The 16,521-nt window shown below is 50.4% G+C and overlaps 1 protein-coding gene across 1 annotated transcript in view; it reads left to right on the top strand.

Annotated features, from left to right (window-relative positions):
* The first annotated feature begins 543 nt into the window (after window positions 1-543).
* The window catches only part of ak8 (adenylate kinase 8), a 24,952-nt gene continuing 8,974 nt past the window's right edge, over window positions 544-16,521 (top strand). Inside the window, exons 1-8 of the mRNA XM_084025679.1 lie at window positions 544-649; window positions 1,101-1,227; window positions 1,315-1,399; window positions 1,984-2,033; window positions 2,266-2,353; window positions 3,248-3,417; window positions 7,475-7,556; window positions 7,737-7,808. Of these exons, the coding sequence (XP_083881805.1) occupies window positions 1,144-1,227; window positions 1,315-1,399; window positions 1,984-2,033; window positions 2,266-2,353; window positions 3,248-3,417; window positions 7,475-7,556; window positions 7,737-7,808 (631 nt within the window). The 5' untranslated portion in view covers window positions 544-649; window positions 1,101-1,143. The remainder of the gene's footprint in view (window positions 650-1,100; window positions 1,228-1,314; window positions 1,400-1,983; window positions 2,034-2,265; window positions 2,354-3,247; window positions 3,418-7,474; window positions 7,557-7,736; window positions 7,809-16,521) is intronic.

The following is a 16,521-nucleotide window of genomic DNA, read 5'->3' as shown; positions in this document are numbered from 1 at the left end:
TCGTCTCAATCATTCCTCCGTTTGAACTCGGAGTACTGTGTAGAAGTACACAAGTATTCTTCATGTAGTTTGAGGACCTGAAGTAGTTTTCAGACTAACAGACCGGCTTACGGGAACTTTACTTTAATTATTTTATGTTGTTCTCTATAGTTGAGACATCACAGGTATAACAGTGATGTGTGTGTGTGTGTGTGTGTGTGTGTGTGTGTGTGTGTGCGCGCGCGCGCGTAAGGGGAAAAGATATTCATGTAATACATATGATTAATTCTTCATAAGAATAAGCTGGTGATAATAAGTGATCAATGATAGCTGCTGTTAGAAGAGTGGAAACAGTCACGATGCGTTCAGGTTCAACACAGTTTGTAGGAAACCTGCCTGGAATATTACATCCAATCACAATCCTCTGCTTGATGCAGGCGGATAACTCTTATTTTGAAGACCGGCTGTGTTTTTTCATTACAAACCAAGCTTTTATTTTGTAAGATAATGTTCCTGTTGAAACGCAGCAGCGGTTTCTGCTTCCTGTCGTTACACGCTGTGCGGCTCCGTTGCTAGAAGACGCCAGCAGAGACTCCCCCCGCACGCGCGTTAGTGACGTCCTTCCTTGACAACAAGCAAACTCGTACCTAGCAACCGGCTGCTCGAACAGGTGAGAAGCTTGAGACCCGAACGAACCCGCTGAGACCTGAACGAACCCGCCCAGACCCGAATCAACCCGCTGAGACCCGAATCAACCCGCTGAGACCCGAACGAACCAGTTTGTGTCCGTTAACGTTCGTTATTTAACTCCGATAAACTAAAGCTAACGGTTAGCTCGTTTTAGCTACCAGGTCGGTTTTAACTTCATCACATGAAAAACGTTGGAAGCTCTGTTTGCCTGTCTCTCTCTGTCTGTCTGTCTGTCTCTCTGTCTGTCTCTCTATGTCTGTCTCTCTCCCTGTCTGTCTCTCTCTCCCTGTCTGTCTCTCTCCCTGTCTGTCTCTCTCTCCCTGTCTGTCTCTCTCTCCCTGTCTGTCTCTCTGTCTGTCTGTCTCTCTCTCCCTGTCTGTCTCCCTCTGTCAGATTTGTTTGTGATCTGGTGATGTGTTCGTGGTCCTCAGGAAAACAGAGTGCCGGGGCCTTATCTTGCTCCTTGTCTCCCTGATGGAGGAGACGGTGTATCCTCTGAGGGTTCATCCTCAGATGTCCGTCTACGCTGACAAACACAACGTCCACCAGCTGCTGCAGGTATGAAAGTCTGCAGGTTGGAGCAGATGGAGGACTCCAGGTGGTCCAGGTGGACTCCACTGATCCTGGTCTGTGTCTGTGTCTCAGAGCATGTTGTTAAGTCTGGTGGTGGATCAGCCTGAAGACCCCATCAGGCACCTGGTCCGCCTGCTGCAGAGGACCAGCATGGACAGTAAGTCAACCAGCAGAGCCCCGGGGGGTCTACCATGAAGCAAAGGGGTACTGGGCTCCTCCTAGCTGAGTGCCTGGTGTCCCTGAGCAAGACACCTCACCCTAATTGCTCCTGACGAGCTGGCTGTCGCCCTGCGTGGTTGACTCCACCGTCGGTGTGTGAATGTGTGAATGAATGGGTGAATGTCAGTCATTAATGTAAAGGGCTTTGGATAAAAGCACTATATAAATGAAGACCATTTACCATTTACTTCACCTGGTCCACATCCTCAGTTCCCCCGTCTGTCTGTCTGTCTATCTGCCTGTCTGTCTGTCTCTGTAGTGTACCTTTATGTGATCATATTTACAGCCATTAGATGCCGCCGTGGTTCCACATCCTCTGCTTCCATGTTTCAACCTCATCTGATTCCAGATGATGATGTTTATTATTATTATTATTATTTGAATGCAGATGTTCCTCCGTCGCCAGAATAATCTTTATCTTCATACATACTTTATAGCATTCAGATATATGATTTATTCAAATGTTATATTTACTGTTCTTTCTCCGAGTATGTAGACACTGAAGCACTGTCTGTCTCCCAGTCCCCAGGGTCCTGCTGCTCGGCCCTCCTTCTGTTGGGAAACACACCGTGGTGAGTCTTAAGGAACAGTTTAAACATGGTCATCACATCCTGTTGATCAGCTGTTTAACTTCCTGGCATGCTGACATCGTCACTGTTGGAGGAGGTTTATCGTGGAGGGGAAGCTGGTTGAGCAGTGTGTTTAGTGTGATAGTTCATCACCACGGCGACCATGTGAGGAGTAAACAACAACAGCTCATGTTCATCATCATTCTTCTCTGTTGTTGTTGTGATCGTCCTGCAGGCCACCAGGCTGAGTGCTGAGTTGAGAGCCGTCCATGTGACCACAGACATGCTGGACCAATCAGAGCTGAGCATACAGGCATGGCAACACACACACACACACTAATTCACACAATGACCAGATATCAACCTCCGGTTCTCCTTAAAGCTTCTCTCTGCTGGCCACCAGGGGGCGACTCCTCTCTGGTTGTATAGAAGTCTATGAGAAAATGGTCCTACTTCTCTCTGCTGGCCACCAGGGGGCGACTCCTCTCTGGTTGTATAGAAGTCTATGAGAAAATGGTCCTACTTCTCTCTGCTGGCCACCAGGGGGCGACTCCTCTCTGGTTGTATAGAAGTCTATGAGAAAATGGTCCTACTTCTCTCTGCTGGCCACCAGGGGGCGACTCCTCTCTGGTTGTATAGAAGTCTATGAGAAAATGGTCCTACTTCTCTATGCTGGCCACCAGGGGGCGACTCCTCTCTGGTTGTATAGAAGTCTATGAGAAAATGGTCCTACTTCTCTCTGCTGGCCACCAGGGGGCGACTCCTCTCTGGTTGTATAGAAGTCTATGAGAAAATGGTCCTACTTCTCTCTGCTGGCCACCAGGGGGCGACTCCTCTCTGATTGTATAGAAGTCTATGAGAAAATGGTCCTACTTCTCTCTTGATGTATTATCTCAGTAAACATTGTAAACATGTTTATGGTCGCAATCTCTAGTTTCAAGTCTTCTTCAATCCAGCATGATGTTCATTTAGTACATTATGGTCCATTTAGAGTCCACCAGACCAGAAAGCAGGGGATGCTTTAGGGGGCGGGGCTTACCTGCTGATTGACAGGTCGCTACCAATGCTAGTTAGCTACAAATGTAAAGATGGTGACAGTCAAAGTGCTGAACTCAAGGCTACAAAAAGGTAGTCCACAAACATGTCACCATGACAACGTTCACTTCTTAGATACAGTATGTTCAATGTACACTGATCCCTGACTGGCTTCCCACCAGCATTAGACAGATGTGATTCTGACATATTTACTGATGTGACTCTTCATATCGTGATGGTGATTGTGTGTGTGTGTGTGTGTGTGTGTGTGTGTGTGTGTGTGTGTGTGTGTGTGTGTGTGTGTGTTCAGAAGCTTCATCAGAGACTGAATGAGGTCGACTGCTTCAACAGGGTGAGTCTGTGATGTCATCGTTCTTCTGTTTCTGTCGAACCAACCTCCAGTTCAAGGTCAGGTGACCAGCAGAGGCCAATCCCGCGCTCCTGTGAGAGGAACGCGTTGTATTTGCTGGTAGACCTTCAGACTGGACAGAGTTGTTTACCACTTCTGACTGTCTCTCTCGCTGACTGTCTCTCTGATCAGCTGCTGTGATGATAATAATTAGTGCTCTGGTCGCCACCGTGTCTTACTACGATTCCCAGCAGGCCAAGCAGCGCGAAGGCGTGTCTCCCCAGAGAGCAGCTGATCAAACAGACGAGCTGCTGTCACATCAGGCCTGTTGTTTTCACTGGAGCTCGTCCTCTCTGCTGCTCCTCGTTAGCATCACATCCTGTTTCCTGTCAGCGCCCATCAGCACGCCGAGAGCTGCTTTGAGATCAGTTTAAGAGAATTAAAGACGGTGAAGCTGCTGTCAACAACACGGCTGTACTGATCTGTCTGCTGCAGCATCTCTGATCTCTGATGTTGCTACACGCCAACACAGTCTGTTACAGGGAACCTGTGTAGCATGGCAATCTGGAGGAGGCTCTCCAGGTCCTTCAGGAGGGTCTCCAGGTCCTCCAGGAAGTCCTGATGCAACTGTAGTTGGTTCTCGAGGTCCTTCAGGAGGGTCTCCAGGTCTTTCAGTAGGTCCTAATGTACCTTTAGTTGGTTCTCCTGGTCCTTCAGGAGGGTCTCCAGCTCCTTCAGGAGGTCCTAATGTTCCTTTAGATGGTTCTCCAGGTCCTTCAGGAGGGTCTCCAGGTCCTTCAGTAGATCCTAATGTACCATAAGTTGGTTCTCCAGGTCCTTCAGAAGGGTCTCCAGGTCCTTCATTAGGTCCTAGTGTTTCTTTAGTTGGTCCTCCTGGTCTTTCAGGAAGGTCTCCAGGTCCTTCATTAGGTCCTAGTGTTCCTTTAGTTGGTCCTCCTGGTCTTTCAGGAGGGTCTCCAGGTCCTTCATTAGGTCCTAGTGGTCCTTTAGTTGGTTCTCCAGGTCCTTCAGGAGGTCCTAATGTACCTTAAGTTGGTTCTCCAGGTCCTTCAGGAGGGTCTCCAGCTCATTCAGGTGGTCCTAGTGTTCCTTTAGTTGGTTCTCCAGGTCCTTCAGGAGGGTCTCCAGGTTCTCCAGGAGGTCCTAATGTACCTTTAGTTGGTTTTCCAGGTCCTTCAGGAGGGTCTCCAGCTCCTTCAGGTGGTCCTAGTGTTCCTTTAGTTAGTTCTCCAGGTCCTTCCGGAGGGTCTCCAGCTCCTTCAGGTGGTCCTAGTGTTCCTTTAGTTAGTTCTCCAGGTCCTTCAGGAGGGTCTCCAGGTCCTTCAGGTGGCACTAGTGTTCCTTTAGTTGGTTCGCCAGGTCCTTCAGGAAGGTGTCCAGGTCCTTCAGTAGGTCCTAGTGTTCCTTTAGTATGTTCTCCAGATCTTTCAGGAGGTCCTAGTGTTCCTTTAGTTGGTTCTCCAGGTCCTTCAGGAAGGTGTCCAGGTCCTTCAGTAGGTCCTAGTGTTCCTTTAGTATGTTCTCCAGGTCCTTCAGGAAGGTCTCCAGTAGGGCTGAACGATTTATCGTTTTCTGACCGAAATTGCGATTTCAGACAACGCGATCATGTGATCGCCAAAGCTGCGGTTTTTGCAGCGCTCCTGACTCACCCAGGATCTGTCAACTATTTTACACATGCCGTCTCCCGACCATCCTGCCAAGCTCACCAATCAGACTACTCGTGAACAGGTCACGCTAACCAATCAGTATGAACCTGCTCCGTATTTGTAATTAGTCAGAAATTACTTCAACTGGACCAGAAGCGGAGTAAGGGGATTTAATCGCCAAGAAAAACAGCACGTCCGTCATTGGGAGTATTTTCGGTTTGAGGCTGCAGACATGCACCAGAAACGGGTACTGGGAAAAACCTGTCGCGCTAAAGTTGCAACATCCAGTGGAAACACAACCAATATATACCGGTGATATAATCTCCCGCGAGAGGGTGCACCGGAAAGAGGGATTTAAAAACCTCCTCCGCACGCTGGACAGATATACGATTCCCTCCCGCACCGACTTCTAACAGGTTGCCGTCCCACAGCTATACGCGGAGTGTAAAGATAAAGTGGTAAGCCATAAACGAATGACCCACCTATTTTAATGTCTGACATATTTTTTAGAAGGGTCATTTTATTTCAATAACAGTTTTTGTATTTGATTTACAATTAAATTATTACAGTTAAGGATTTTTGCACATTTTAAGACAGTCAAAGATGTCTCTTTTAGTTCATTTGTAATAACTGCCATTGGTCAAGGACTTTAAAGAATGAACATGCATGTTTCTTGTTAATAAATTCATTTGGAAGCAATTTTTAACTTTAGTCCTTGCATTAGAGTAATAGCATTCAATGTTTTAATGTTACTGTACATTGTGAATATTGCACTGAAGCTTGATTTGAAGGAAATCTTGAATCAAATCGAAATCACAATATCTGTCAGAAAAATCGCAATTAGATCTTTTCCCAAAAATCGTTCAGCCCTAGTCTCCAGGTCCTCCAGGAGGTCCTAATGCAACTGTAGTTGGTTCTCCAGGTCCTTCAGGAGGGTCTCCAGGTCTTTCAGTAGGTCCTAATGTACCTTTAGTTGGTTCTCCTGGTCCTTCAGGAGGGTATCCAGCTCCTTCAGGTGGTCCGAATGTTCCTTTAGATGGTTCTCCAGGTCCTTCAGGAGGGTCTCCAGGTTCTTTAGTAGATACTAATGTACCATAAGTTGGTTCTCCAGGTCCTTCAGAAGGGTCTCCAGGTCCTTCATTAGGTCCTAGTGTTCCTTTAGTTGGTTCTCCAGGTCCTCAGAAGGGTCTCCAGGTCCTTCATTAGGTCCTAGTGTTCCTTTAGTTGGTCCTCCTGGTCTTTCAGGAGGGTCTCCAGGTCCTTCATTAGGTCCTAGTGTTCCTTTAGTTGGTTCTCCAGGTCCTTCAGGAAGGTCTCCAGGTCCTTCATTAGGTCCCAGTGTTCCTTTTGGTTCTACTATTGGTTGTGTGTTGTTGCGTGTTGTAGTGTTTATTGTTATTATTGTTCGTCTGCTTCTTTTAGGCTTCAGCGTTTAGCATCACTGTCTAGTGTGTGTGTGTGTGTATGTGTGTGTGTGTGTGTGTGTGTGTGTGTGTGTGTGTGTGCAGCTTCTTTCATCTGTTAATGTGTGTTTTTGGCTGCAGGCTAAACTCATCCCACACGGGAGGAAAGTGTCTGTGTGTGTGTGTGAGTGTGTGTGTGTGTGTGTGTGTGCGTGCGTGTGTGTGTGTGTGTGTGTGTGTGCGTGTGTGTGCGTGTTTGTGTGTGTGCGTGCGTGTGTGTGTGTGTGTGTGTGTGTGTGTGTGTGTGACTGTGTGTGTGTGTGTGTGTGTGTGTGTGTGTGTGTGTGCGTGTGTGCGTGTGCGTGTGTGTGCGTGTGTGTGACTGTGCGTGCGTGTGTGTGTGTGTGTGTGTGTGTGTGTGTGTGTGTGTGTGTGTGTGTGTGTGTGTGTGACTGTGTGTGTGTGTGTGTGAGACTGTGTGTGTGTGTGTGTGTGTGTGTGTGCGTGTGTGCGTGTGCGTGTGTGTGCGTGTGTGTGACTGTGTGTGTGACTGTGTGTGTGATGAGTTTATCTCCAGGCTGTCAGTGTGGATGGAGGAGACGAGGATGATTGACAGCTCCCTTCAGCACCCGCCTCATCATGTCACATTAATCACTTTACCTATCTGTCTGTCTGTCTGCCTGTCTGCCTGCCTGCCTGCCTGCCTGTCTGTCTGTCTGTCTGTCTGTCTGTCTGTCTGTCTTACTGACTTTGTCATCCAACAGGAAGTCTGCATGGTCCTGGTTCCTCCAATGAGATTGCTCCGTTGGGTTTTAGAGTCGTTCAAGTTTATTCTCTGTTGAAGTTTGAATTAATTGATCACGATCACATGACCTCCTGTCACCACCACTAACATAAAGGTGGACTTACACTTTTATCATGCATTGTGTGTGTGTGTGTGTGTGTGTGTGTGTGTGTGTGTGTGTGTGTGTGTGTGTGTGTGTGTTACAGGGTTGGGTGTTGGACGGAATCCCTCAGACTCGTCTACAGGCTCTGAGTCTCCAGCAGGCCGGAATCATCCCCCAACATGTCGGTGAGAACAATCCAGAACCATCAGCTCACACTATATTTACTGTATATATATATATATAGTATATATATATACTATATATATATACACATATATTATTGAGAAATGTTTCATAAAGGCTGCTAAATGAAAGAAAAGAGTTACAGTTAGTGTGTGTGTGTGTGTGTGTGTGTGTGTGTGTAGTGGTCTTGGAGGCTCCTGATGATGTCATGTTGGAGAGGAGTCTGGGTAAACTGGTGGACCCACTGACAGGAGGTGAGTCCTGCTCAGTCCAGTCCAGCAGGTCCAGGTCTGTGGTGGACTCGTCTTCTTCTCTGAGGACGGTTCCTCACTGAAGAAGCCGCCATGATGAGAGCCGTTCATGAAATCAAACAATAAGCTTATTTGCATATTTAACGATGACTTTCATGCAGACATACAGTAGAATCAGTATCAAGTCATTTTAAATCATGTTACAAATGTTTGACAGAAAGTAAACTAAAACCACAAATGAAATGTAAATACAGCCAATGGGGTTGGATTCTCTGAGCAACGCGCTCTGTTTTCCTAAGTCCTTGACCCTGTGACCTTTCACCCCGAGGTCAAGGGAAAGGAGCCAGGACCTCATTTGTTGACTATTCGATCCGCAGCCATGGTCTTGTTTTTTTTAGGTAATTTCCTGTCTGCTCAGCTTTGCTCCGCCCCCTTTGTGTCCACCAATCAATTTCCAGCCGGCCCTCCTGTCTGTCTTCCTGTCTGTCTTCTTGTCTCATTACTGTTCTTTGTATTTAGTCCCATGTGTCTCACTGTCAGGTCGTCCTGTCTGTCCTCCTATCTGTCTTCCTGTCTGTCCTCCTGTCTGTCCTCCTGTCTGTCCTCCTATCTGTGATCCTGTCTGTCCTCCTGTCTGTCTTCCTGTCTGTCTGTCCTCCTGTCTATCCTCCTGTCTGTCGTCCTGTCTGTCTTCCTGTCTGTCCTCCTATCTGTGATCCTGTCTGTCTTCCTGTCTGTCCTCCTATCTGTGATCCTGTCTGTCCTCCTGTCTGTCTTCCTGTCTGTCGTCCTGTCTGTCCTCCTGTCTGTCTTCCTGTCTGTCGTCCTGTCTGTCCTCCTGTCTGTCCTCCTGTCTGTCGTCCTGTCTGTCGTCCTATCTGTCCTCCTGTCTGTCTTCCTGTCTGTCATCCTGTCTGTCTTCCTGTCTGTCGTCCTGTCTGTCGTCCTGTCTGTCCTCCTGTCTGTCTTCCTGTCTGTCGTCCTATCTGTGATCCTGTCTGTCCTCCTGTCTGTCTTCCTGTCTGTTCTTGTCTGTCCTCCTGTCTGTGTTCCTGTCTGTCGTCCTGTCTGTCCTCCTGTCTGTCTTCCTGTCTGTCCTCCTGTCTGTCCTCCTGTCTGTCTTCCTGTCTGTCCTCCTGTCTGTCTTCCTGTCTGTCGTCCTGTCTGTCCTCCTGTCTGTCGTCCTGTCTGTTCTTGTCTGTCGTCCTGTCTGTCGTCCTGTCTGTCCTCCTGTCTGTCTTCCTGTCTGTTCTTGTCTGTCCTCCTGTCTGTCTTCCTGTCTGTCGTCCTGTCTGTCCTCCTGTCTGTCTTCCTGTCTGTCCTCCTGTCTGTCTTCCTGTCTGTCGTCCTGTCTGTCCTCCTGTCTGTCTTCCTGTCTGTCTGTCCTCCTGTCTATCCTCCTGTCTGTCGTCCTGTCTGTCTTCCTGTCTGTCCTCCTATCTGTGATCCTGTCTGTCCTCCTGTCTGTCTTCCTGTCTCTCGTCCTGTCTGTCCTCCTATCTGTCTTCCTGTCTGTCCTCCTGTCTGTCCTCCTGTCTGTCCTCCTATCTGTGATCCTGTCTGTCCTCCTGTCTGTCTTCCTGTCTGTCTGTCCTCCTGTCTATCCTCCTGTCTGTCGTCCTGTCTGTCTTCCTGTCTGTCCTCCTATCTGTGATCCTGTCTGTCTTCCTGTCTGTCCTCCTATCTGTGATCCTGTCTGTCCTCCTGTCTGTCGTCCTGTCTGTCCTCCTGTCTGTCTTCCTGTCTGTCGTCCTGTCTGTCCTCCTGTCTGTCCTCCTGTCTGTCGTCCTGTCTGTCGTCCTATCTGTCCTCCTGTCTGTCTTCCTGTCAGTCATCCTGTCTGTCTTCCTGTCTGTCGTCCTGTCTGTCGTCCTGTCTGTCCTCCTGTCTGTCTTCCTGTCTGTCGTCCTATCTGTGATCCTGTCTGTCCTCCTGTCTGTCTTCCTGTCTGTTCTTGTCTGTCCTCCTGTCTGTGTTCCTGTCTGTCGTCCTGTCTGTCCTCCTGTCTGTCTTCCTGTCTGTCCTCCTGTCTGTCCTCCTGTCTGTCCTCCTGTCTGTCTTCCTGTCTGTCCTCCTGTCTGTCTTCCTGTCTGTCGTCCTGTCTGTCCTCCTGTCTGTCGTCCTGTCTGTTCTTGTCTGTCGTCCTGTCTGTCTTCCTGTCTGTCGTCCTGTCTGTCCTCCTGTCTGTCTTCCTGTCTGTCCTCCTGTCTGTCTTCCTGTCTGTCGTCCTGTCTGTCCTCCTGTCTGTCTTCCTGTCTGTCTGTCCTCCTGTCTATCCTCCTGTCTGTCGTCCTGTCTGTCTTCCTGTCTGTCCTCCTATCTGTGATCCTGTCTGTCCTCCTGTCTGTCTTCCTGTCTCTCGTCCTGTCTGTCCTCCTATCTGTCTTCCTGTCTGTCCTCCTGTCTGTCCTCCTGTCTGTCCTCCTATCTGTGATCCTGTCTGTCCTCCTGTCTGTCTTCCTGTCTGTCTGTCCTCCTGTCTATCCTCCTGTCTGTCGTCCTGTCTGTCTTCCTGTCTGTCCTCCTATCTGTGATCCTGTCTGTCTTCCTGTCTGTCCTCCTATCTGTGATCCTGTCTGTCCTCCTGTCTGTCTTCCTGTCTGTCGTCCTGTCTGTCCTCCTGTCTGTCTTCCTGTCTGTCGTCCTGTCCGTCCTCCTGTCTGTCCTCCTGTCTGTCGTCCTGTCTGTCGTCCTATCTGTCCTCCTGTCTGTCTTCCTGTCTGTCATCCTGTCTGTCTTCCTGTCTGTCCTCCTGTCTGTCTTCCTGTCTGTCTGTCCTCCTGTCTATCCTCCTGTCTGTCGTCCTGTCTGTCTTCCTGTCTGTCCTCCTATCTGTGATCCTGTCTGTCTTCCTGTCTGTCCTCCTATCTGTGATCCTGTCTGTCCTCCTGTCTGTCTTCCTGTCTGTCGTCCTATCTGTGATCCTGTCTGTCCTCCTGTCTGTCTTCCTGTCTGTTCTTGTCTGTCCTCCTGTCTGTCTTCCTGTCTGTCGTCCTGTCTGTCGTCCTGTCTGTTCTTCTCTGTCCTCCTGTCTGTCGTCCTGTCTGTCCTCCTGTCTGTCTTCCTGTCTGTCCTCCTGTCTGTCTTCCTGTCTGTAGTCCTGTCTGTCCTCCTGTCTGTCCTCCTGTCTGTCGTCCTGTCTGTTCTTGTCTGTCGTCCTGTCTGTCGTCCTGTCTGTCCTCCTGTCTGTCTTCCTGTCTGTTCTTGTCTGTCCTCCTGTCTGTCTTCCTGTCTGTCGTCCTGTCTGTCCTCCTGTCTGTCTTCCTGTCTGTCCTCCTGTCTGTCTTCCTGTCTGTCGTCCTGTCTGTCCTCCTGTCTGTCTTCCTGTCTGTCTGTTCTTGTCTGTCCTCCTGTCTGTCTTCCTGTCTGTCGTCCTGTCTGTCCTCCTGTCTGTCTTCCTGTCTGTCCTCCTGTCTGTCTTCCTGTCTGTCGTCCTGTCTGTCCTCCTGTCTGTCTTCCTGTCTGTCTGTCCTCCTGTCTATCCTCCTGTCTGTCGTCCTGTCTGTCTTCCTGTCTGTCCTCCTATCTGTGATCCTGTCTGTCCTCCTGTCTGTCTTCCTGTCTCTCGTCCTGTCTGTCGTCCTGTCTGTCTTCCTGTCTGTCCTCCTATCTGTGATCCTGTCTGTCTTCCTGTCTGTCCTCCTATCTGTGATCCTGTCTGTCCTCCTGTCTGTCTTCCTGTCTGTCCTCCTGTCTGTTGTCCTGTCTGTCGTCCTGTCTGTCGTCCTATCTGTCCTCCTGTCTGTCTTCCTGTCTGTCCTCCTGTCTGTCTTCCTGTCTGTCGTCCTGTCTGTCCTCCTGTCTGTGTTCCTGTCTGTCGTCCTGTCTGTCCTCCTGTCTGTCTTCCTGTCTGTTCTTGTCTGTCCTCCTGTCTGTCTTCCTGTCTGTCGTCCTGTCTGTCTTCCTGTCTGTCGTCCTGTCTGCCCTCCTGTCTGTCTGTCCTCCTGTCTATCCTCCTGTCTGTCGTCCTGTCTGTCTTCCTGTCTGTCCTCCTATCTGTGATCCTGTCTGTCTTCCTGTCTGTCCTCCTATCTGTCGTCCTATCTGTCCTCCTGTCTGTCTTCCTGTCAGTCATCCTGTCTGTCTTCCTGTCTGTCGTCCTGTCTGTCGTCCTGTCTGTCCTCCTGTCTGTCTTCCTGTCTGTCGTCCTATCTGTGATCCTGTCTGTCCTCCTGTCTGTCTTCCTGTCTGTTCTTGTCTGTCCTCCTGTCTGTGTTCCTGTCTGTCTTCCTGTCTGTCCTCCTATCTGTGATCCTGTCTGTCCTCCTGTCTGTCTTCCTGTCTGTCGTCCTATCTGTGATCCTGTCTGTCCTCCTGTCTGTCTTCCTGTCTGTTCTTGTCTGTCCTCCTGTCTGTCTTCCTGTCTGTCGTCCTGTCTGTCGTCCTGTCTGTCCTCCTGTCTGTGTTCCTGTCTGTCGTCCTGTCTGTCCTCCTGTCTGTCTTCCTGTCTGTTCTTGTCTGTCCTCCTGTCTGTCTTCCTGTCTGTCGTCCTGTCTGTCTTCCTGTCTGTCGTCCTGTCTGTCCTCCTGTCTGTCTTCCTGTCTGTCTGTCCTCCTGTCTATCCTCCTGTCTGTCGTCCTGTCTGTCTTCCTGTCTGTCCTCCTATCTGTGATCCTGTCTGTCTTCCTGTCTGTCCTCCTATCTGTGATCCTGTCTGTCCTCCTGTCTGTCTTCCTGTCAGTCATCCTGTCTGTCTTCCTGTCTGTCGTCCTGTCTGTCGTCCTGTCTGTCCTCCTGTCTGTCTTCCTGTCTGTCGTCCTATCTGTGATCCTGTCTGTCCTCCTGTCTGTCTTCCTGTCTGTTCTTGTCTGTCCTCCTGTCTGTGTTCCTGTCTGTCGTCCTGTCTGTCCTCCTGTCTGTCTTCCTGTCTGTCCTCCTGTCTGTCCTCCTGTCTGTCCTCCTGTCTGTCTTCCTGTCTGTCCTCCTGTCTGTCTTCCTGTCTGTCGTCCTGTCTGTCCTCCTGTCTGTCTTCCTGTCTGTTCTTGTCTGTCCTCCTGTCTGTCTTCCTGTCTGTCGTCCTGTCTGTCCTCCTGTCTGTCTTCCTGTCTGTCCTCCTGTCTGTCTTCCTGTCTATCGTCCTGTCTGTCCTCCTGTCTGTCTTCCTGTCTGTCTGTCCTCCTGTCTATCCTCCTGTCTGTCGTCCTGTCTGTCTTCCTGTCTGTCCTCCTATCTGTGATCCTGTCTGTCCTCCTGTCTGTCTTCCTGTCTGTCGTCCTATCTGTGATCCTGTCTGTCCTCCTGTCTGTCTTCCTGTCTGTTCTTGTCTGTCCTCCTGTCTGTCTTCCTGTCTGTCGTCCTGTCTGTCGTCCTGTCTGTTCTTCTCTGTCCTCCTGTCTGTCGTCCTGTCTGTCCTCCTGTCTGTCTTCCTGTCTGTCGTCCTGTCTGTCCTCCTGTCTGTCTTCCTGTCTGTCTGTTCTTGTCTGTCCTCCTGTCTGTCTTCCTGTCTGTCGTCCTGTCTGTCCTCCTGTCTGTCTTCCTGTCTGTCCTCCTGTCTGTCTTCCTGTCTGTCGTCCTGTCTGTCCTCCTGTCTGTCTTCCTGTCTGTCTGTCCTCCTGTCTATCCTCCTGTCTGTCGTCCTGTCTGTCTTCCTGTCTGTCCTCCTATCTGTGATCCTGTCTGTCTTCCTGTCTGTCCTCCTATCTGTGATCCTGTCTGTCCTCCTGTCTGTCTTCCTGTCAGTCATCCTGTCTGTCTTCCTGTCTGTCGTCCTGTCTGTCGTCCTGTCTGTCCTCCTGTCTGTCTTCCTGTCTGTCGTCCTATCTGTGATCCTGTCTGTCCTCCTGTCTGTCTTCCTGTCTGTTCTTGTCTGTCCTCCTGTCTGTGTTCCTGTCTGTCGTCCTGTCTGTCCTCCTGTCTGTCTTCCTGTCTGTCCTCCTGTCTGTCCTCCTGTCTGTCCTCCTGTCTGTCTTCCTGTCTGTCCTCCTGTCTGTCTTCCTGTCTGTCGTCCTGTCTGTCCTCCTGTCTGTCTTCCTGTCTGTTCTTGTCTGTCCTCCTGTCTGTCTTCCTGTCTGTCGTCCTGTCTGTCCTCCTGTCTGTCTTCCTGTCTGTCCTCCTGTCTGTCTTCCTGTCTATCGTCCTGTCTGTCCTCCTGTCTGTCTTCCTGTCTGTCTGTCCTCCTGTCTATCCTCCTGTCTGTCGTCCTGTCTGTCTTCCTGTCTGTCCTCCTATCTGTGATCCTGTCTGTCCTCCTGTCTGTCTTCCTGTCTGTCGTCCTATCTGTGATCCTGTCTGTCCTCCTGTCTGTCTTCCTGTCTGTTCTTGTCTGTCCTCCTGTCTGTCTTCCTGTCTGTCGTCCTGTCTGTCGTCCTGTCTGTTCTTCTCTGTCCTCCTGTCTGTCGTCCTGTCTGTCCTCCTGTCTGTCTTCCTGTCTGTCGTCCTGTCTGTCCTCCTGTCTGTCTTCCTGTCTGTCTGTTCTTGTCTGTCCTCCTGTCTGTCTTCCTGTCTGTCGTCCTGTCTGTCCTCCTGTCTGTCTTCCTGTCTGTCCTCCTGTCTGTCTTCCTGTCTGTCGTCCTGTCTGTCCTCCTGTCTGTCTTCCTGTCTGTCTGTCCTCCTGTCTATCCTCCTGTCTGTCGTCCTGTCTGTCTTCCTGTCTGTCCTCCTATCTGTGATCCTGTCTGTCCTCCTGTCTGTCTTCCTGTCTCTCGTCCTGTCTGTCGTCCTGTCTGTCTTCCTGTCTGTCCTCCTATCTGTGATCCTGTCTGTCTTCCTGTCTGTCCTCCTATCTGTGATCCTGTCTGTCCTCCTGTCTGTCTTCCTGTCTGTCGTCCTGTCTGTCCTCCTGTCTGTCCTCCTGTCTGTCATCCTGTCTGTCGTCCTATCTGTCCTCCTGTCTGTCTTCCTGTCAGTCATCCTGTCTGTCTTCCTGTCTGTCGTCCTGTCTGTCGTCCTGTCTGTCCTCCTGTCTGTCTTCCTGTCTGTCGTCCTGTCTGTCCTCCTGTCTGTCATCCTGTCTGTCGTCCTATCTGTCCTCCTGTCTGTCTTCCTGTCAGTCATCCTGTCTGTCTTCCTGTCTGTCGTCCTGTCTGTCGTCCTGTCTGTCCTCCTGTCTGTCTTCCTGTCTGTCGTCCTATCTGTGATCCTGTCTGTCCTCCTGTCTGTCTTCCTGTCTGTTCTTGTCTGTCCTCCTGTCTGTGTTCCTGTCTGTCTTCCTGTCTGTCCTCCTATCTGTGATCCTGTCTGTCCTCCTGTCTGTGTTCCTGTCTGTCGTCCTGTCTGTCCTCCTGTCTGTCCTCCTGTCTGTCCTCCTGTCTGTCTTCCTGTCTGTCCTCCTGTCTGTCGTCCTGTCTGTCGTCCTGTCTGTCCTCCTGTCTGTCGTCCTGTCTGTTCTTGTCTGTCGTCCTGTCTGTCGTCCTGTCTGTCCTCCTGTCTGTCTTCCTGTCTGTTCTTGTCTGTCCTCCTGTCTGTCTTCCTGTCTGTCGTCCTGTCTGTCCTCCTGTCTGTCTTCCTGTCTGTCCTCCTGTCTGTCTTCCTGTCTGTCGTCCTGTCTGTCCTCCTGTCTGTCTTCCTGTCTGTCTGTTCTTGTCTGTCCTCCTGTCTGTCTTCCTGTCTGTTCTTGTCTGTCCTCCTGTCTGTGTTCCTGTCTGTCTTCCTGTCTGTCCTCCTATCTGTGATCCTGTCTGTCCTCCTGTCTGTGTTCCTGTCTGTCGTCCTGTCTGTCCTCCTGTCTGTCCTCCTGTCTGTCCTCCTGTCTGTCTTCCTGTCTGTCCTCCTGTCTGTCGTCCTGTCTGTCGTCCTGTCTGTCCTCCTGTCTGTCGTCCTGTCTGTTCTTGTCTGTCGTCCTGTCTGTCGTCCTGTCTGTCCTCCTGTCTGTCTTCCTGTCTGTTCTTGTCTGTCCTCCTGTCTGTCTTCCTGTCTGTCGTCCTGTCTGTCCTCCTGTCTGTCTTCCTGTCTGTCCTCCTGTCTGTCTTCCTGTCTGTCGTCCTGTCTGTCCTCCTGTCTGTCTTCCTGTCTGTCTGTTCTTGTCTGTCCTCCTGTCTGTCTTCCTGTCTGTCGTCCTGTCTGTCCTCCTGTCTGTCTTCCTGTCTGTCGTCCTGTCTGTCCTCCTGTCTGTCTTCCTGTCTGTCTGTCCTCCTGTCTATCCTCCTGTCTGTCGTCCTGTCTGTCTTCCTGTCTGTCCTCCTATCTGTGATCCTGTCTGTCCTCCTGTCTGTCTTCCTGTCTCTCGTCCTGTCTGTCGTCCTGTCTGTCTTCCTGTCTGTCCTCCTATCTGTGATCCTGTCTGTCTTCCTGTCTGTCCTCCTATCTGTGATCCTGTCTGTCCTCCTGTCTGTCTTCCTGTCTGTCCTCCTGTCTGTTGTCCTGTCTGTCGTCCTGTCTGTCGTCCTATCTGTCCTCCTGTCTGTCTTCCTGTCTGTCCTCCTGTCTGTCTTCCTGTCTGTCGTCCTGTCTGTCCTCCTGTCTGTGTTCCTGTCTGTCGTCCTGTCTGTCCTCCTGTCTGTCTTCCTGTCTGTTCTTGTCTGTCCTCCTGTCTGTCTTCCTGTCTGTCGTCCTGTCTGTCTTCCTGTCTGTCGTCCTGTCTGTCCTCCTGTCTGTCTTCCTGTCTGTCTGTCCTCCTGTCTATCCTCCTGTCTGTCGTCCTGTCTGTCTTCCTGTCTGTCCTCCTATCTGTGATCCTGTCTGTCTTCCTGTCTGTCCTCCTATCTGTGATCCTGTCTGTCCTCCTGTCTGTCTTCCTGTCTGTCGTCCTGTCTGTCCTCCTGTCTGTCTTCCTGTCTGT

This window comes from Eutrigla gurnardus, assembly GCF_963514095.1.
Source record: "Eutrigla gurnardus genome assembly, chromosome: 13".
NCBI lineage: Eukaryota > Metazoa > Chordata > Actinopteri > Perciformes > Triglidae > Eutrigla > Eutrigla gurnardus.
The sequence above is the reverse complement of the archived record's forward strand: the minus strand, read 5'-3'. Positions and strand labels throughout refer to the sequence as shown.